Raw genomic sequence first — 22141 nt, forward strand, 5'->3', positions numbered from 1 at the left:
TGGGATTTGCTTTTATAATTTTATGTTTTTCAACTTGTATTTATTGTTGTTTACTGATGCTGTTAGCTGCCCTGAGCCCGTTTGTGGGAAGGGCAAGATATAAAGCTAATAAAATAAAAATAAAATAAAAACAGAAGCCCTTGAGTGACATCACATTCCTACTGAGCTCTCCCCCCAAACTCTATCCTCTCTCTGGCATCATACCAATAATTTCTGGAATTTTCTAAAAGAACAGTACTGTGGACTATACTATGGTGTACAGTATGTATTATCTGTTTGCTGTATGTATTGTTGTTCTTACTGCATTGTTTTCTATAATGTAATACCATTTTCTACATTTTTAATATATTGTGTCTAATATGTTATGCTTTGTTTCAGATTTTTGTAATTCTAATCTTATTACATTGTTTATTGGATATTTCATCCTATAGATAAAGTAATCTGTGTGGTGTAGTGGTTAGAGTATGAGAGTAGGATATGGGAGAGCCAGGTTTGAATCCCTGCCCTGCCATGGGAGCTTGCTGGGCAACTTTGGGCCAGTTACACACTCTCAGACTAACCTACCTCACAGGGGCCATTTTCAAACTGCTCACCTTCCCTTGCAACGACCCGGAACATCGCGCAAAAACCGCGGAAGATCGCATTTTCTCGCGCAAGATTTGCACGAGATCGCACAAATCTTGCGTGAGAAAACGCGATCTTCCGCATTTTTTGCGCGATGTTCCGGGTCGTTGCAAGGGAAGGTGAGCAGTGTGAAAACGGCCAGGGTTTTGGTGAGGATAAAGTGGTGGAGAGGAGAATGATGTAAACTGGTTTGGCTCAGAAGGACAACAAAAAGGAGAGAAAGACAACCCTGCAAACCAAGGGTAACCAAGGAGGCTGAAACAACAGAAAAAAATACTATTGTTAAAAATACTTTAAAATGTGAATTAAAAACACCGGTATAAAGTTTAATTAGAAATGCATAAATTAGATTAAAAATGTCATATGGTTCTACATATGTATACTGAAACTTTGAATATAAATAAAATAAAATCACTAATATACAGGTATAATAGTACAACTTATTGCCATATGTATAGAACCAATAAAACCAAACCATCTGGTTTGGGTTCCCATTGGAGGAAAATGGAGATATAAATGGAGAAATAATGGCTTAAAAAAAACATAGTAAAGAGTCCAGTAGCACCTTTAAGACTAACCAACTTTATTGTAGCATAAGCTTTTGAGAGCCACAGCTCTCTTCATCTAATGCATTTTACGAATAGAGCTGTGGCTCTCGAAAGCTTATGCTACAATAAAGTTGGTTAGTCTTAAAGGTGCTACTGGACTCTTTACTATTTTGCTACTACAGACTAACACGGCTAACTCCTCTGGGGGAAAAAAACCATGATAGCATAGAAAGCTGGACTATTTTGTTGGCAACAGGCAGGATCAAAGAACTAGAAAGGAAAATTCCATTGGATTAATAAACACACACTCTTTGGGAGCTGATCGATATGTATTTTGAGAGGACTGCTAAATAAATGGGATATATTACTCAATGCTGCAGCTATAACAACATGCAAAAGATTCCCCCTCCCTCCACTGATATTAAAAATGTAACTGCTGCTTTTGATTTTCATCAAGGTAACAATTATCTTAAACTGCCCACGTTCTCATGTTCTAATCAGAATTGCAGTCCAACACCCACATTAAAAATGTAGCAAATTTTGGTAACATCTGCAGATTTTCTATGCAAATTGCAGTGTTAGTCTGGAGTTAATTATATGAACCTGATTCCCCCCTGGGCATAATTCTACATGATATATTTAAGCTGTGTAATTGGTATTTTGGATAATAAATTGTTTTTCAAGTAGAATGATATGTTTGTTATTACTAATTAAATAATTTTAATGTTAGGCTTAGCTAGAAGATATATACTTTTAATCTTCCTTGCATTTAGCTTTGCAGGATTTTAGATGAATGTTCATTATTTCCTACTGCAAATACCATCTTCAAAATGTCGACTTTGGAATTTTTTTCCTTTTCCATCATATAGGCATGCAGTATCATAGCATCAAGGGCTGCTTGCAAATTTTTATAATGATCATAAATCTAAAGATTTATTAGTCATAGGATGAACTTTGTCCCTTCATTTACATATTTGCAAATCCTTTGATTTTTCTCCCTTTTAAAATTTTATTTCTTTTCTTTTTCTTTCTTTCTCTCTTTCTTTCATTTGTTCTTTCGTTCTTTCATTCGGCTAATCGGTAGATTTTGGGAGAGCTTACAGCAAAATAAGAAAATAAACTAAATTACACTTTTTAAACATTTATTTACGTTAAACTAGGGAGGAGCTTAGAGAATACAGATTCCAGTTTTGATATACACAGAACTGTGAAGAAGGATGGGGGTCTTGGTTTGGCCCAGTTCCCTATGCGGACTGGGCCCAGCATACCTTCAGGACCGCCTCTCCCCGTATGTTCCCCGGAGGTTGCTTCGATCAGCTAATAAGCATCTGCTGATGATCCCTGGCCCCAGGGAGGTCTGTCCGGCCTCTACCAGAGCCACAGCCTTCCAGCCCTGGCTCCGACCTGGTGGAACTCTCTGTCTGAGGAGACTAGGGCCCAGCGGGATTTGTTATCTTTCTGCCAGGCCTGCAAGACGTTCCGCCAGGCATTTGGTGGGGGCTAGGCTGTCCTCTTGTCGACCCTACCATTGAAGAACGTCAACCACCCATGCAGTAGCTCACAAAGTCTGATGCAGGGCATTTTGTAAGACACAGGCCCTGCACTTAAAATAGTGAATTTTAATATTTATATCTGCCACTGAGAAATTTTATTGTATACGGAAAAATGTTTTAAATGTTTTAAATGTTTTAAATGTTTTAAATGTTTTAATTGTTTATTCATGATGTTTTATTGTTTTAAATTGTATGTTGTAAATTGTTGGTTGTTACACTGCCCTGAGCCCATCTGACGGGGAGGGCGGTCAAGAAACGTAATGTAATAAATAAATAAATAAATAATACAATTGAAAAAGGAATGGTACAGATCTCATTAGCTAGATAACTTTTTCTGAAAAAAAGATTTTCAGAGATATGAAACATGCAAGGAAGATTTTCTTTCTTCTTTTTTGCTGGCTGTGGGAGAACAGTTAGTTTTTTACTGGTAATGTGTGTGTGAGGGGCTGCTTCGGCCACTCTTAAGCTCCTCTTTCAATTTCCATTCCGTTTTTAAATGGAGAGGTGGTATCTATTGCAGAAAAGGACAATTACTAAAACTGAGAGCTGTTTCTCTGAAGCAATGAGAAACCCCATCTGCATGAACAAGATGGAGGGGGGGATGCATATCAGAGGCCTTTTTAAAATTTCCTTTTGCCTGGAGAGAACATGGGCAAGGAATGTGCACTCTGTACTTGTTCATGCTCTGCATTTTTCTGGTACCTAAAATGGTATGGTACAGTTTCAAAGTTTCCGTTTCAAATTAGCCAATGCTTAGAGAAGAAACTGAAGGGAAAAAAGCAGTTGAATAGCACTTTCAAACTACAGGAATGTATTGTTATAGGATTGGGGATTCTTTCGGTAGATAGATATTGTGTGTCTTCGTCAAGCCTGTAATTTTCTTTGTTTGCTGAAGTGGATGCAGAACCAGATCCTTTTTAAAGATAACTAATGGCCCTAGCAAACCTGTTAAGCATTCTTTTTAAAATGTCTGCACTCTAAAGAGTTGGCCAAGAAGCCTGCAGGCTTTTCAGTGTTGCCTTTCTTAGTGTCAAATTTGTGACCATTAGTTTGCCCTATATACATGGTATATATATTTGTAGATCTTAAAGTGACTATCCTAAAAGTGAGTTTCAAAAACAGGATCCAGAAGGAGATCACTGAGATAGCACTATAACCACTAGCCAATTCCTACCTTTTCCTAGGTTTTCCCAGCGCAGGGGCGTTGTTAGGGGGAGTCCCCATAGGTGCTCAGGTCCCCCTAAATTTGTGGGGAGCCCCTCCCTAAATTCCCCATGGTCCCACCTCCATAGATGGTGGCAATTGAAGCCCCTCCCTGTGATGTCATTGGCTTCTCCCTGTGATGTCACTGGGCCCCAGTTTTTTTTAAGGACCTGGCATAGCAATGCCTCCAGCCCAGCCCCAACTAGAGATGGGCACAAACTGAAATACGAACCAAAATTAAGCACGAACCAGGCCGGTTCATGGTTCGCGAACCACGGTTCATCAGATCCCATTTCTGATGAACCGCCACAAACTTTTAGGCTGGCTCGTTTGTTTTGTTTTTTGGTTCGTCACTGCAGACAGCCTGGTGCCAATCAATCAGTTTCCTAGGCAACAGGGGATGGACTTCCTGTAGACCTTCTGCTGACCCAGAAGTGACCTTCTGCTGGCCTGGAAGTGATGGTTTTCTGCCCCCTGGATGTGATGTCTTCATGAACCAAATGAACTGGTTCGCAAGCCAGGGCAGGTTCGTGAAAGTTTGTGGTTTGTGAAATTTGATGAACCACGAACCACATGGTTTGGTTTTTTTCTGGTTCGTGCCCATGTCTAGCCCCAACCCTCCCCCCAGGAAATGGAAAAGTCTGTGCCCCTGGCCACATGTCTCTCTTTAACATGCCACCTGCAGCGCTTCTGGGTACTGTTACCCAATATGATACTTGCCATCTCAGGAAAACAGGTCAGGCCCTTGCCTGGAGGGGTTTGTGGTTGGTAGGTGCTTCCCTTTTTGAAACAGCTGCTGCTGGAGGAACAGCTTAACTGAGAGCCTCCTTGAGGGTCAGGCCTAGGGGTGGAAGTAAATGTGGCTTTTTTGGTTGATGGCAACTTTGAATGAAGCTCTCTACAAGCTGCGGCGTGAGTACTCCTGCCCTAGAGAGAGAGAGAGATTGAAGTAGTAGAGAAGCAAATTTGGGTGGAATTTGGGCAAATTATTACAGAAGTTAAAGCTTAGATGCATCCAGTATCCTATCTCTGTTTCTACATATCAGGTTTTTTTTCTTTTTTAGACTTAAGGCATTGTATAGGAATAGCAACTGAAATTTCATTTATATAAGAAATCCAAAGAGGCAGTTCTTCCATTCTCCAACAAATTGATTAAATTCTCCCTATCCCCTAAACACATTTAAAGTCAGATTTGATTGCATACTTTAAGGTGAGGTAAGCTGGGGTATGAACGATCCAATTTAATGAGGGGAAATGATGCAGTAAGATTTTCAAACAGCAAAGTGTCTAATTATTTGAAGAGAAGTCCATAAGTAGAAGAAGTACTTTTTTCTCATTGAAGCAGGAATCTATTAATAGAATGGAAGAGTGGGAAATATCAATAGAGCACACCTATATTCTCTTTGATACTGTACCAAACTGATGAATACAAGGACATGGCAGCAAAGACTACCATTTGCATTCCCTTATAATACTGCTATGTGTGCCACAATTCCCCAAACAGTAAGACGTTCCAGGGCAACATTTACCTGGGTTGACTTCCTTTGGAGGAAAGAGCACTGGAGACTTATCTTGCTTTTGCAGTATTTGATGTACTTACCAGTGTGCAAATAGAGCACAGGTGGAGGGGAAAAGGCACTCATCCAAGGCAGCAGATCTACTACTCCATATTGGATCCTCTAAGAAAGAGCCTACAAAAAGAGATCCCAAAGTGTTTCTGCCAACGCACCACAGAGTCAGCTCTTCTCTTTCTGTCACTTGCAGAATCTGAACTCTCATCGGCTCCATCCCTCCAGCTGGCTGGGAGGGGGAGGGGTGTCACTTCCTCCAAGCTGCGGTGGACACTCAGCCAGAGCCATTTCCTGAAGCTACAAGCATTAAGAACCTTTCCTATTCTTTTGTCATAGGCTGGCCACTCGCTATAAATTCAAGTTACATCAAATGACTAGGTTTGCATTCATGGTTCTTCTGACTGCACAGCTGAGCAAAAACGGTTTCAGGATGGACCATAACCTTGTCATTTGCTAGCTGAGTCATCCTCACTGTCAATTTCTGTGGCACACAATAATTTTGTGCACCTGCAGCTGTTTGCGTTTCACGGTGGCATTAATAAATGGTGTTCTAGTTCAGCATCCTGGGTTGGTTGGGGTCAGCTAACAATGTGCACGCTGTGGAGGTGGGCCAGTAGGGCAGGCCTTGTGCTACATGTTTGTTTGTTGTTGCAGTGCTTCAGAAGATCGGGCCACTGGTTAAAGAATTCTTTGGGGATTTCCAGATTGAAGCTGTCAAATGCTACACATTTAGGTCACCAGCTAGCTTACCTAACAAGGGCTTGTATCTTGCCAGTTCTAGAAAAACTGTGCTTTTAAAGTCAACAAATTTATAACAAAAGATAGCTAGAAAAAATCAATTTTTAAAATTAGACACTAACCTCTGAAATCAGTGCAGTGAAACTGGCTGTTGCCTGCCTACCCAAGTGCCTACCAGAATAACCTCATTAGGCGGTGCTCCTGTTTGCTAAGAAGTAAGTTCAAATTAAACTTCTGAGTAGATATGCAGAGGGGCTAGTTGTTCATTTCTGCTGTGCCACAGTGCTCAATGTCTGCTTATACACATTCACAAAAATGCTCCCATCATTTTTTTTGTATTTTAGTTTAGAAGGTAAATAAAATTGGTTCATACAAATAGATGCATCTGTAGCTCTTTCAACAGAACCAGTTCTGACGGCTAAATGGTGCAGATTTTTGCTTTTTTAAACTCCTCCTCACCCCAACACTTTTATGAAAGTGTGAATACATTCCTAATATAGCATAAAACATATCGTAGGTCAGTGTCTTGATGCTTTTGGAGTGAGACAATAGTATCCTATCATTATTATTATTAATAATAATGTTATTTATAGTTTGTCTTATTCACTGAAACTCAAGATGGATTACACAGTGTAAATGCATATGATTATAAGCTGCTACATTCAATAAACAATGCAATAGGCTATGGATTACAGACATTTGAAAACAAGCATAATTCCAAATACAGGGATGAAACACTGCTGAAATTAAACATTAGTAATTTGACACAATTTATTAAATGATGTAGAAACGATGTGATTAAAAACAGCAGCTGCAAATTCAGACTTTTGATTTTCCTTTCTTGTATTAACTCTTTAGCTAAAAATTTCACAGTAATCTTGTTGAAGCCATAAACCTTCACGAGACTGGCGTTTTTTTTACACATTTGGTACCAGCTATATTAAAAAGAGACCTGATCTAAAATGGACAATGTTTTACAACATATCTATACAAGATAACATCATGTTTTAGAGACCTCCCTTCAGATATTGAATTCCTGGGTTGCCAGCCCTGGCTTAGAAATTCCTGGGGAGGGCAGAGTTTGGGGAGGCACAGGAATTTGAGAGTCCACCCTCTGAAGCTGCCATTGACTCCAGAAGGACAATGTAGTTTGGAGATCAGTTGTAATTCCAGGAGAACTCTGGCCTCCACAATGGAGGTTAAATAGTAAAAGAGTCTAGTAGCACCTTTAAGACTAACCAACTTTATTGTAGCATAAGCTTTCGAGAACTACAGCGAGAACTGTAGTTCTCGAAAGCTTATGCTACAATAAAGTTGGTTAGTCTTAAAGGTGCTACTGGACTGTTTACTATTTTGCAACTACAGACTAACATGGCTAACTCCTCTGGAACAATGGAGGTTACCAACCCTAGCTGTATGTTGTGCTTCCCCTGCCCTTGAAAAGGAGCACAGAGTTTTCATTTGCTCAATGCTCATTGGGTTGGTAGTTGAACTGCAGATGAAGAATTACATAATTATATCTTAATGCTCATGGGAAGCATCACATGATATAATTTTGCATTTGTCCTGCCTAGGAAAAAGAGGAGCTCGTGCTTCCATTCCACAAAGTTTTGGTAGAGAGCAAAAGGAAGCTATTTTACGCTTCCAAAACTCCAAAATTCAGAACGGATTCCATAATTTGTGCAGGCATGTGCAAAAAGGTCTCACTTATGACTTTGCAAGTACCCAGGTCCAAGTATATGAAGTGGGACCTCTATAGGAGGCCATTTCACATATCCTGAGCTTCTAACGTGGCCAGTGGGTGGTATGTTCTCTGCCCATATTAGACAACATCACAGCAAGCAGTGTAGCAACTCAGAATGTCCCAAGGACACCAGGCCATTCTAGGAACCCACTTTTCATGTTGTGAGCCTATCATGTATGCATCAGGTGGGTGAAAAACCTTACCTGCTCTTGATCCAAATATAGTAATAGCATTACACTTACAATTGAAAAACCTGGACAGGGGAGTTAAATAAAAGGTATCACATCTCTTAGCCAATTATGATAGTCTAATACTAATCTAATTTAAAAGGGAAGCACATGATTAACAGATAGTGAGAAGAACATATTCAACCTAGGCCATTTTCACACGTCTTACTTGCTCCGGTATGTCTCACAGAGTTCCCACACGGACAGCGTCTTCCTGGCACAATTTCACGCAAGAACCGAGAAATCGTGCCAGGAAGATGCTGTCCTTGCGGGAGCTTTGCACGATGTACCAGAGGCGGTAAGACGTGTGAAAATGGCCTGATTTCCCTTGACCATAAGGGCTTCCCAAAAGGAAAGCAACATAAATGTATTCCATTATGTATGCTGAAAGGCATAGTGGAAATTCCACATGCATGCAAGACTCTAGACTGTGATGCTCATATAAGAAATGAAATAAAATCTATGTGATCAATGTTTGATTCTAGTATTTGAGATCTTATGAATATGTGCATAAACTGATAATGAATGTTGAATTTGCCTGTATTAGTGTATATGCATTGGAAAAAACAGGACACGATGGATAATTTCATTTCTTCTTCTTTTTTACTTTTTTTAAAGGCTAATTTCCAAATGTTTCTTGTTCTTCTTGCAGCTGAGTTTTTATTCCTCCTGTGGGGTGTTTATCTCTGCTATGCAGTGCGGACAGTTCCTTCAGCATTCCACGAGCCCCGTTATCTGGCTGTTGCAGTGCACAATGAGCTAATTATCTCAGCTGTATTCCATACACTTAGGTAAGTGGCCTGTTGTGGTACATAGGACTTAACTGCTTGCATTCATGGTGCAGTTAAAATGATTGACTGGGCCAAGATGCACTATGGACAGTCCCAATGAAAGTATGTATTCTGCAAAGTAAGACTGTCCGAGGTCTGAGGCTCAGCCCCCGTACTTACCAGGATAAGGGGATGGGAGGCAGTTGGGGGACGGCCACCCAGCCACCCCAACGGGCACCCAGGATCAGAGCAGACCAACAACAGAAGGGGGGAAGGAGGCATCCCCGCCACAGGAGGGCAAAGAAGCCCCCAAGCCTCAGAGAGTCAGGCGAGGCAGGTTGAAGCCAGCTAGCCCCACCCTCTGGTGGGAAGGCAGGGGGCCAGGCAGGAAGAGTGAGGACCCCCAGGAGGAGAGTAAATCTGAGGGAGAAGGTGCAGGAAGCTAAGGCAGTCAGCCAGCAGCCTTACCAGACAGGGAGAAGAGGCAGCCAAAGCAGCACAGAGCCACACCCCAGCCTGCAGGCCAGCTAGAAGGCAGTAGCCTGGTCCAGGAGAAGCCAGGAGCAAAACAATCCCAGATGAAGCTGCCTGAGGCAATCTGCAGGAAAAGCTTGGCAACCAGCCAAGGAGGCACAGGTGTACCTGCCCCAGTCAGCCAGCAGAGCAAGCCCAGGTGCAATTGCCTGAGTCGGCCAGGGCTGTGGATAGAGTGCAGGAGGGGGGCATTGCTGACAGGTGGAGCAGGGAAGAGATGAAGGGATAAAAGGGAAGTTCACCCACAGTAGAGGGTGGGTTGTGTAGGAGCGTGGTAGAGTTTGGAGAGAGTGAGATGCTAGAAGAAGTAGGAGTGAGAGAGATGAAGAACAGGAGGAAGAGCAAGCCCAGAGGAGGCGAGGAGGGTAGAGGCTTTGAAAGGCTGGAAGAAAGGGGAGGCAGCCAGGACTCTGTCAGGTTGAGCAGGCCTGCGAGTGGATTGAGAGGGAGCGAGGGTGATGTATACCCCCCCTCGTTCCACAGAGCAAGAACCTGCACTGTCCCCGACGGCTTCCCAGAATCAAGATCAGGTGTGCTGGCACCCAGCATAGTAGCGCTCATGGCGGAAGCTGACAAAGACATTCTTGAAAGATTTCCAGAAAAGGTGGAAGGATATGTGCTGCCGAATTCCAGTCCAGGGGCACCTTAGAGACAACCAGAGTAGCTTTTGAGAGTCAGAGCTCCCTGCTTCAGACTCCTTTTTATTTTGTGAGGTTTCCACTCCATGTGCCTGAATGTGGTGCCTTCTGTGACGATAGTTTTAAGTGAGTTGCCATGTTGGTCTGCTGTACAACAGTAGGATTTGAGTCCAGTGGCACCTAGAGACCAACAAGATTTTCAGGATGTAAGCTTTCGAGTCAGTGCTCCCTTCTTCAGGATTTCTGCTGTTTACCTTTCTACATATTGCTGTCTTTTTCTGGTCGAACAGCCTATTGGCTTTATGACCTAGATAGGAGATGGGAGACTTATGCAGTTGGGGTTTTCTCACAGTGGCCTGTTGACATAGTCATTATGTCAGAAGTGAAGAACAATTTAAAGTTAGCAGAACCAACCCTGGCTTTATTCCATTTACAAACCAAGTCTGTCAGTTTGTACCCCAAATAGCTGCCTAGCCCATTGTTACTTCCCCAGCTTTTTAGTCTGATTAGTTCACTCCATTTTAGCTGAGAATCGAGCTGACACCAATGTATTGTAGTGTTTTCTGTGCTGTTTTTCGGACTTTTTAGACATGATCTTTGATGAACAATATTTATCTTACATAATATGCAGTTTCAGCATCACTTTGTCCAGAGTGTGATTACATTTAATGATGCTGGAGTGGACCCAGACATCCTCCTTGAAGCCTTCCTCCAACTTTAGCGGCTCTTCCTCCAGTTGAACAATTCAAAAGAAACTCGATTTCGATATAGATGCACAAGCTTCTGCAAACCACCCTCATAAAAATCAAGAGGTCCAGCCCCAAGAAGAATCAATAAAGCCTCATAGTCACCATACAATCAGGGGGCAACCATACAAACAGCAGAATCAGTCAGGTTCGAAAGGCTTTTTGAACAACAACCACTTTTCAAGGTTTTCTGAACTTTGCCAGAGAGGTTACTTTGCAAAGGCATGGTGAACTGCCAAGAAAGCCATGAATCTTGAAGAGGTTAAATGTACCTCTCCAAAAGAAGGCACCTCTAGCAGGTGCTGATGCGCAAATCTGAGCTGGAAAGGGGACCTATACAGGGAGAGGCAGTCCTTCAGCTATGTGGGTCCTAAGTCATGAAAGGCTTTAAGCTAGAGGGAAGGGGGATGGAGAGATGCACATCCTAATATGCCAAGGCGTAGGCAAGATGTGTGGAGGCAAAAGGAAGAACTCGCCATGGAGCTGCCATTTTCAGCGGCATCCCTGTATCCTTTTTATCTATCCATCCAACTACATCTTTATCCAAGGATCTCAGAAGTGTGTTCATGGCTCTTTCTAATACCTGATCCCAAACTGTATATCTTCTGATACATACATAGAGCTTCTCCTGCCAAGCAAGTGTCCCTCATTTATTTAGTTGTTGGACTAACTTTTGTACACACAATGAGATGCATGTGCAGGTATATATTAGCACTCCCACATGCACACAATTTGCCAGTGGGTGTGTAAATATATGTGTTGTGGGGGTGTGAAACAATTAGGAAAGTAATGCAAAACCAAAATTTTTATCTTTGGATTTTTGTTCTTTAAGTGTTGTCAGGAATATTAAGAATTTGACATTTAATGTGGGGGAGGAAAGTGGAGGAAGGTGCATTTGCCAACCTTGTGAATTCTATTTTCAGGTTTAGTCTTGCCTCAAAACTTCAGTCTGATTGGACACTGATGCTGTTCTTTGCACACACACATTTGACTGTGACGGTTACTATTGGCTTACTTCTGATCCCAAAGGTATTATTCCTTTACACCTTTCTCCTGTCAAACTTTGGTGGCAAACTTCACATTACGCGTGGGATATGTAATTGGTCCTCTCAGCATTTCTTATCTTTACTTTAGTGCAGCCACCTTGGGGGTGCACTATGAAGCAGTGCTGGCAAGGGAGATGTCCAACCCTTCTCCCTATGTCCTCGCAGCTGTTGTGAGCCCCACAGCGGGAATAGAGGTAACACCAGAGGGGGAATAGGAAAGGTCGTAGGTGGAAAGCATTAAACGTCCTCCCTCCCTGCATTGCTGCTCCTACCTCCAAGTAAAATAAAAATCAATTAATTAGAAAGTCCGATCACGGATCTCCCATAATTTGCATGTTGACCCTAAGATACATCAATGTAATTGTGCAGAAGTTGTTCTTTGTTCAATTAAGAAGCAGTGAAGGAAGTGGTGTCATGTTTTTAAGAAACTCGAAGGACATAGAATTATAATAATAACATTCGATTTATATACCGCCCTTCAGGACAACTTAATGCCCACTCAGAGCAGTTTACAAAGTTATCTGTGTATCTATGTTTATCTATGTATATAGATAAACAAAGTTATCTATGGTTGTTGTGGATTTTCCGGGCTGTATGCCGTGGTCTTGGCATTTTAGTTCCTGACGTTTCGCCAGCAACTGTGACTGGCATCTTCAGAGGTGTAGCACCAAAAGACAGAGATCTCTCAGTGTCACAGTGTGGAGAAGATGTTGGCAGGTCATTTATATCTACTTAGGAAGGTGGGTTTGGGCTGAGTCATCCTGTAAGAATTTCCCAGGGTGTGGGATGCTAATGGAGGGAGGCTTCACTGTATCCTGAGGAGGTTCTTTTGCATATGAATTGGTGCTTGATATGCTAATCTTCTCTGCAGGGCTATTGTAGAATGTAGAGTATTTTGTTATCCTGGTGTTTTTCAGGACTGGAAACCATGCTCTATTCATTCCTAAAGTCTCTTCTTTCCTGTTGAAATTGTGCTTATGCTTATGAATTTCAATGGCTTCCCTGTGCAATCTGACAAAGTAGTTGGAAGTGTTGTCCAGTATTTTAGTGTCCTGGAATAGGATACTGTGTCCTGTTTGAGTTAGGCTATGTTCAGCCACTGCTGATTTTTCTGGATGCCCAAGTCTGCAGTGTCTTTCATGTTCTTTTATTCTTGTCTGGATGCTACGCTGTGTGGTCCCGATGTAAACTTGTCCACAGCTGCAGGGTATGCGGTATACTCCTGCAGAGGTAAGGGGGTCTCTACTGTCTTTTGCTGATCGTAGCTTCTGTTGTATTTTTCTGGTGGGTCTGAATACTGTTTGTAAGTTGTGCTTTTTCATAAGCTTTCCCATCTGATCAGTGATTCCTTTGATATATGGCAAAAACACTTTTCCTGTGGGAGACTGTTTTTCCTTAGTTGTTTGATTTATCCTCGGTTTAATCGCTCTTCTGAGTTCATTTCTGGAGTAGCCATTTGCTTGAAGTGCACTTAGCATCACTAAGTGATGATTAGTTTCCTTGTTGAGAAAGTGTGGTTCACATATCCGTCTTGCACGGTCTACTATATATCTGCCAACATCTTCTCCACACTGAGAGATCTCTGTCTTTTGGTGCTATACCTCTGAAGATGCCAGTCACAGGTGCTGGCAAAACGTCAAGAACTAAAATGCCAAGACCATGGCTATACAGCCCAGAAAATCCACAACAACCATTGTTCTCTGGCCGTGAAAGCCTTCGACAAAGTTATCTATGTTTATCTATGTATATTTTTGTTTGTAGAATAGCAAAATATTTTTTCAGTTAATATAAGCTGGATCCAAAATGTAGTTCAGTGTTTTTTGTTATTTTTTTTTGTTATGTTCCCATTCTCTTGCAGTTTTCTCATTCAAGCAATAATCCACGAGATGATATTGCTACTGAGGCTTATGAAGATGAGCTTGACTTGGGCAGATCTGGGTCCTATTTGAACAGCAGTATCAATTCAGCTTGGAGTGAGCATAGCTTGGACCCAGAAGATATCAGGGTACATGCAAGAATTATCATTTTATTGTTGTTTTAGTGCTGCTTGGAACATCATCAGTCTTTTTTAAAAAAACAGGATTTAAATGGTGGCTAGTGTTACCAGAACTGCTTTTTATTATAAGGGGGAAATTAGCTTTAGCGGTCTGTAACTAAAATTAGCGCGGATCTAACCTATGTTTACGGAGGTCCCGATTCCAGACACTCTAGTGATAAAGAGGCAGACTACAAATAGGTTCCAAACACGTGTATTTTACTAATAATGTGGCGTAAGCCTGAACTTGCACATACACACAAGAAAGCACACAAGACCTAGGAAATACAGAGTAAGAAATATAGAGACTTTCGCATTAGCAGGTTCCCAGTGTTGGTGGGGAATACTCACAATCCTGAAGCGAAGCAGAGACACAACAGCGAGGTGGCCCAATGCCAGCACTGGGACCACGGATGGACAGCAAGGGGTTCTGGATAGGGTGGCACGCGCACCATGCGGTCTGGGAGACCGGCTTAAATACCCCAAAACGTACCCTGGGGCTGGTGCTGTACTTGGTGGTTCTCACAGTTTGAAACAAAGGCTCTAATGGGCTACTGAATGGCTTGGATGGGCCACTTTGGTAATCTGATTGCGATAAGTGACACCTCAGGAAGAGGGGACAAAAGAGGGAGGGGGGAAATCCGAGTGGGCTGAATGGATGTTCCAGCGGACAGGGCTTGTCCTGATGTCATCAGCTCTGGAATGCGGAGGTTTCTTTGAGATGCATTCTCTAAGTGCTTGGGATGGTTGGCACTTAGTTCCTTCTCCGGGGCGGCTCCTAAGATATGCAGAGCGGGGCGAGGTGCTCTTGCTGTGGATGTGGTGTGCCCGCTTCGCCGAAATGGCTTCTCAAAGCAGTCTTCTTCCCTGGGTCTTCTGGCTGCTTGAGAACATGGTTGCCGGCGGGGCATAGCTGGGGCTGGATAGCAGGCTGCCCGGTAGCGAGGGCGAGCTCGGGGACCGGCCCGCGGGAGGCTCCAGGTGGGAACTGACCAGGGAGCGCCTAGCCAGGCTCGCTGGAGGTTTCCCCGGCAGGCGCCCGGCTGCTAGCAGCGGCTTGGGCCCATATGAGGCAGGCTTCCATGGAGGCAGGGGGAACAGCACGTAAAACAGTCCAAAGCAGGGAACAGGCACGGTCCGTGGCAGATGGCAGTGCAGGCATGGGGCACACTTGTAATAAAGTCCAAACACACACTGGGAAATCCAGATACAGGTCTAGGCAGGGCTGCCCAGGAAAAGAGTTCTTTGTGCAGTTAACCAAACATGGAGTCAGGGAACTACACAGTCTATTGCAGCAGCAAGGTAATTAACACGCAGGCAGGAAGCTGACACGTGTATTAGAGCACACACGTGCAGGGCAATCTTTGGTGCAGCAGTAAAGCAGCAACGCAGGAAACTTTAACACACTTCATGGCAGGCCTTAAAGCAGGAGAGGGGGCCTACTTGGCAACACTAGCTTTGACCTAATAAAAACAATGATGCGTAAAAAACAATGTGATGTAAGCAGAAAGGGTTTGGGCTATCCTGTAGGTTACTAATGCTAGAATAAAATATATCCAAAGATCACTTAACTCCTTGGCCTGATAGATTCTCCCAACAACTTTTGAAGCAGTTACTTTAGTATGTAGTGATGGCCAGTTGCTTGGTTAGCTTTAAACAGAGATGGGACATGTTCATGGATGACAAGTCTGCCCAGTGGCTCTAAGTCACGATGACTGAATGGAACTTCCATGTTCAGAAGCAATAACTGGGGGCAATGCCAGGGGGGAGGCTTTGACCTTCATGTTCAGCTTGTCGGCCATCTCAAGTACTTATTTGGCTGTTGTATAAAACAGGATGCTGAAGAAGATAGACCAGAGGGAGCTGTTCCTGTTGGCAACAGAGAATAGGATTTGAAACAATGGTTTCAAACTATAGGAGGGAAGGTGGACATTAGGAAAATGGACATTAGGCTGGACATTAGGAAAAACTTCTTCATGTTAAGAAAAATCAAAAAGAGTCCAGTAGCACCTTTAAGACTAACCAATTTTATTGTAGCATAAGCTTTCGAGAATCAAGTTCTCTTAAGAGAACTTGATTCTCGAAAGCTTATGCTACAATAAAATTGTTTAGTCTTAAAGGTGCTACTGGACTCTTTTTGATTTTGCTACTACAGACTAACACGGCTAACTCCTCTGCATCTATGTTCATGTTAAGAGTAATTCAGCAGTGGAATTGACTGCCTAGGGATGTGGTGGTTTCGCCCTCACTGACAGTCTTCAAGGAGCGGCTGGATGAATACTTGTCAGGGATGCCTTAGGCTGTTCCTGCATTGGACTAGATGGTCTATAAGGCCCCTTCCAACTCTAGGATTCTATGACTATTGGTCTGATCAAGCATGCTAACTGCAGTCCTGTTCTTAAATATGACTTGAGGTTGTATTAGATGGTTTGCTGCCTTTGTATTAACAGTAAACTATAAAATCCAATTAATTTCACATTTTGAAAGAGTATCCATTGTTTACTGTGACGTGTTGTTAACATGGAACCCCAGTCCAACAGGAAATGGATGTGCAAATAGTGAACGGACAGGGGAAGGTACTTGCACATTTCTGTTTACTGAGAGCCAAGCTACAAGTGACGAATGACACTTGCCTGGCAAGTGAACAGACTCACGCGGATCAAGTGGAGCGCAAGTGGAGGGCAAGTGAACAGGGAGGAATATGCTTGAGTCTGTTCACTTGCCAGGCAAGTGTCATTCGTCACTTGTAGCTTGGCCCTGTGTTAAGTTCTGTTGTTCATCTGTTTGGGGGAGTGAGATGAGAAAAAGAACTAAATTCCATCTCTCCCAGTCCCCCAGATTAACGCTATTTAACTCAGTCCAGTTGCACGGCTTGTATACCCTGTTCCTAGACCAGCCTTTCAGCCCAGGGAAATGTATATCTAGCCCCTCCCCCACTGGTCCTACATTGCTCTTTTATTGGATAAGAGGCTTAGGGTTTGTCATCGCCTGCATTCATTGTGCAAAAGACTAAGACCTCAGTTGGCCTTTGGTAATGAAAAATAAATACTGTAAATACATCAGTGTAGCTGGAGGCCAGAGTGGCGGACAATGACTTGGAAACACCAGGTTCAGATCCCTGCTTGCTATGAAGCTTATTGGGTTACCTTGGTCAATCTTTCTCTCTTAGCCTAATCTTAGTGTTGTTGTGATGATAAAATAGAGGAGATAGGGTTGCCAACATCCAGGTGGGGCCAGACATTCTTCTGGAATTGCAGTGGATTTCCAGACTGCAGAGATCTGTTCCTCTGGAGGAAATCAGAAACCGAGAGGGCTCTCCCTGGGATTACGGACTGAAAAACCAACAAACTATTCCCAGGGGAAACAAAACAGGCAAAAGGGCTGTTGTAGGGCTTTTTGCCTGTTTTGTTTCCCCTGGGAATAGTTTGTTGGTTTTCCCTCTGGAGGAAATGCCAGCTTTGGAGGGCGGACTCCATTGCATCACTTCCCTGCTGAGCTTCCCTCCCTCCCCAAACCACTTCCTCTCCAGGCACCTCCCCTAAATATCCAGGAATATCCCAGGCCTCAACTGACAACCCTAGGAGAAGGTGAAAGGACTTTTTATATTGCCTTAAATTCTGTGACTGGGAATTCTATAGTAATTTTAAGGTAGCCTTTCCTAACCTGCCTTCTTTTGTTTTATTGAATATGTATCAGAGACATTTGTATCTTGCCTTTCCTCCAGGGAGCTTAATGGTATTTTAGCTTTGCAACAATCCAAATAAGTAGAGTCAGGTATAAACTAGCAAAGAGGGACAGTTCCATGAGCCTTTCTTCCCAGTTTTTTTTTTAAATGAAAATGAAAAACAGTTTCCTTCTGGTACTGGAAAGAGGGGAACTGCTTAGCACTTTCTTTTCTTTCATTTCAAAATCCAGGAGAAGGGAAGTCCCTATAGCTTTTCCTTCATGGGAAGGAAAGTAGCTGGGCAGCGAGTGCTTTCAAGCAGGCAAATAGCAGGAAGGGAAAGGGATAAAACTGAAAAAAAGATGGGAAGAACCATAGAAATGCTGAACAAATAGTAGCCTGCCTAAAGCTGCTCAATGAGCAGGGATTTAAATTTGGGTTTCCATAAGCAAATCCAACCAACTAGGAATTGCCACACACCAGCGATGATCTAATATATACAATATATATACAACAAGCTGTACTAGTTTTGCTCTTTGCTTTTGCAGGATGAGTTGAAGAAGTTGTATGCACAACTGGAAATTTACAAGAGGAAAAAAATGATTACCAACAATCCACACCTCCAGAAGAAGAGGTGCTCAAAAAAGGGCTTAGGTCGCTCAATCATGCGCAGAATTACTGAAATCCCTGAGACGGTCAGCAGGCAATGCTCACGGGAAGAAAAGGACCTTGTGGAACATGGGGTTACCAAAAATACTGCTCTGGCAAGAAAAAACCCACCAGATTCCACAGGACACATCAAACCAAAGGAGGAATCTTTGAGAAACAGAGTCTTCTCATTAAAAAAGTCTCACAGCACTTATGACCATGTTCGGGATCCCACAGAAGAATCTAATAGCTTAACTACAGAAAGCGTAGAAGTCATAACAGCTACAGAGAATTCTCTGCTAGACTCCCTCCCTGGGAAAAAAACAGCCCAAAAAACTCCAGAAAAAGTGGAAGCCATGTCCACTGAAAATGTCCCTTTGGTGTGCAAATCTGTAAGTGCTCACAATTTAAGCGCAGATAAGAAACCACTCCACCCACGAACATCTGTGCTACAGAAATCTCTCAGTGTTATTGCCAGTGCCAAGGAAAAAACGTTGGGGCTAACGGGGAAAATGCAAAATGAAGAAAGTAGCAAATCCCACAAATCTCAACCAAAGGGCAAGGATGTGAGCAAAAAGCACTCGAGCTCAGATAAAAGTGATCATAAAGATTCGCACCGGAAAAACTCCTCTCACACAGAGGAGTCGAGGAAGCCTCATAAATCTGGAATAATGAAGCAACAAAGGATCAGTCAGGTGCCTGAAAATTCCGATGTGGATGTGGTTAAGATGTTGTCTAAGGATGGCATTGACATAGAAGAAGTTTGTCCTTGGGAAATGTATGACTATTACCCAGGAACTGGTCCTTCCGACTCAAAAGTTCAAAAGCACGTCTCCATTGCTTCCTCTGAATCAGAGAAGCCTCATCCTTCCCAGCCAAAGGGCAAAACTCATCAGAAGACTGGGGAAGAGCATCAGCCTTCCAATCAAAAGAGCACAGATAGGTATGAAGTATGTCCTTGGGAGAGCCAAGAAAAACATGGGGCAGAAGAGGAGAAAAAACTTTTGAGTGCCCAGGCTCAGGGAGCTCTTGGGGTGAAAGGTGAAATTGCTAATTTGCATTCCGCAGCCAAAGTTTGTGCTGGAGAGCCCAAGGAACTGCCTCCCAAAGCAGCAGCACAACCTACTGAAAAAGGTTCTATCAATAAACTGAGAGATCAGGCAAAAAATGCCTCTTCCTCTCCAGCAGGGAATGTACTTCCCTCTGATTCCAGTAGATCAGCAACTAGTAACTCACAGCCACCTTTAACAACTCGCATAGATGTCTGCCCTTGGGAGTACGAGACGCCAGAATTTCCAAAAGCAGAAAGTATAGCTTTATCGAACACAACCAGTTTAAGTTCAAATAAAACAGCTACACAGCAAAAATAAGAGGGCTTAGAGAGACACAAGGGCAGAAGGATTAAGGGCCAAGAAAAGGAGAAAGCCAGAAGGTTCTACAAACTCCAAAAGAGCATCGCTTAACCAAGGCGATGAGCACATTGAGTACATAGGAACTAGTTCGTGGTCTCTTCTATGTTTGTTTCTTTGTTGAGTGCCAACGGTGTTATCGGAGGGATCCAGGACATGAGGCTCTATGGCCCTTCTTTGTCCATAAAGAGTTTACATTCCAAAATGAATGAAAACATATTTTAGAAATACTTCATTTCCTTTTTTGTAAAATGAGTGGGATTGGTAAATAGGACACGTAACTAGGACATAAAACCAAATGGAATTATTCCTAAAGGCCCGACATTGGCTCAACATGGGTATGAATTTGTCATGTGTTGCAAAATCTAATGGAGTTGTTCTAATAGGCCTTGAATCAGCAGAATCATGCCATTGGGGACTGTAAGCAAATGGATGTCTGAACGTGTTGAGATAAATTGGCTGTTGCAAAGCAAGACACAAAAAGACAACTTGTCACTTTCCTTCCGATCTACCCTTGATAGCGCTGCTCACTTAAGGCGCCCTCCCAAATTATATTTTTCAGCGCTCCCCATATTTTTCTTCTAATGTGCGTGTACTTTGTTGTGTCTCATATGAAAGCATTCCAGTTTGCATTAATGTTTGCAAAATAATTTTGATATTATTATGTGACACAACACATTTATGCAATCAGAAGATAATCTAATATTGTAGTTTTCTGTACCTGCTATTTCAAACCCCACCAAGCTTTCACTGGCTCTTGAAACCATAAGAAAATCTGGGTTTGTGTGTGTGTGTGTGTGTGTGTGGTTTATCTTGTGGGCTTGTTCCTTTTACTCTGCTGCTTCTAGTTATTATTTGATGCTGTATGATTCAGGGGTTTTATACGAGGTAAGTTTCATGTTTGCACTTGTCCATTTGTGATCACAGACTTCTTTATTAGCGGAAGCCAAGTCACCTTGTATAGTAGCACACCCTGGTATATCATAATAATAATATTTATTATTTCTATACTGCTTAAAAACTAAGCACTGTTCAGAAATGTACCATTTTTTAAAAAAAAAATGAGAACTGTCAAATATTATTTATCCTTCCAGAAATATTGCTTTAATAATTTCTTATGTTTATCTTGCTCAGCATTTAATATTGAGCCTGTTCTAAGCTGGGGGAAATGTAGAAGGATAGAAAATATATTCTGCTGAATGTGAATCTCTCTAACATTCAGGATTCATTTTCCAGAGAGAGATTATAGCTGATAAGCCTTTTTCATCATACTGATCAGGGCTTTTTTTCAGCTGGAACGTGGTGGAACGGAGTTCCGGAACCTCTTGAAAATGGTCACATGGCTGGTGGCCCCGCCCCGTGATCTCCAGACAGAGGGGAACTTAGATTGCCATGTGGCTCAGAGGGCAATCTAAACTCCCCTCTGTCTGGAGATCAGGGGGCAGGGCCACCAGCCATGTGACCATTTCTCCGAGGGCAACCTACTGAGTTCCAACACCTCTTTTCCTAGAAAAAAAGCCCTGATACTAATAAATTTCAAAGGCCAGGCAGTTGAGGAGATCTTAAGAATCCCCACTGTTCTTACCTGTACCAGTTAAGGTGAGGAGAAAGAGAACAGCAGAACAATGAAGAGAGAAAGAGAGAATTCCCATATTTTAGCTATCTCTTATTAGCGTACTTATACAAGCTAGGCTTATGCACATTTACTCAGAAGTAGGCCCTGCTGAGTTCAATGGGGCTTAATCCCTAGGAACGTGCACATAAGGTTGCAGCCTTAATCTGCAACATGGTTTGTAATCTTTATTACTAATCATTTTATAGCAATCTTGATGCTGGCAAAAACATTATGGTCCATCTCACCTTCCTCTCCTCTCTGCACCCAGGATGAGGTTGCCAGCTCCTGGCCCAGCCACTCAGCCAATGGAATGTGTCCATGTGATTTGAGATATTATTCTTGAAATGTGTTTCCATCCCCAGGCCTACAGCTGTCTGGCCGCTCTTCTCACTCTCCTGTTGAAAGCAGGGGCCCAGTTTTGTTGTATACCCTATGGAATGGATAGGCGAGTGGACTCCTGTAGCTCAGAATTTGTTCCTAAACTCTGGTTATGTAATGTCTTCTTGCACCCGCTTCCTCGTAATGTCTAGTACACACAATACGTGGCATGACATCATCCCTGTTGTGCAATGCAAGTGACAGCCCCTGTATGAGATGGAGCAAAGCATGGTAAGGAGTCCCAACTGTAGCTTGGGAAATTCCTGGAGATTGGGGGGCAGTGCCTGGGGAGAGTGGAGTTCAGGGAGAACGGAAACATCACCAGTTGAACTTCTACCCATTGAACATAGAAACCATCCTGGGAGGGGGAGGTCAGCAATCCTGCTCTAACTGGGAAAGAATCAAATAATGTGATCCATTAGAGGGGTAAAGTTCATTTGTTGAATAGCT

At 42.7% G+C, this 22141-nt stretch overlaps 1 protein-coding gene across 1 annotated transcript in view; it reads left to right on the forward strand.

Annotated features, from left to right (window-relative positions):
• GPR158 (G protein-coupled receptor 158) overlaps window positions 1-19659 on the forward strand; it is a 192377-nt gene extending 172718 nt beyond the window's left edge. The window contains exons 8-11 of the mRNA XM_054991964.1: window positions 8861-8999; window positions 11820-11925; window positions 13801-13947; window positions 18190-19659. Of these exons, the coding sequence (XP_054847939.1) occupies window positions 8861-8999; window positions 11820-11925; window positions 13801-13947; window positions 18190-19659 (1862 nt within the window). The remainder of the gene's footprint in view (window positions 1-8860; window positions 9000-11819; window positions 11926-13800; window positions 13948-18189) is intronic.
• Window positions 19660-22141: the final 2482 nt, after the last annotated feature.

Source organism: Eublepharis macularius, chromosome 11 (genome assembly GCF_028583425.1).
Source record: "Eublepharis macularius isolate TG4126 chromosome 11, MPM_Emac_v1.0, whole genome shotgun sequence".
In the NCBI taxonomy this organism is placed as follows: Eukaryota; Metazoa; Chordata; class Lepidosauria; order Squamata; family Eublepharidae; genus Eublepharis; species Eublepharis macularius.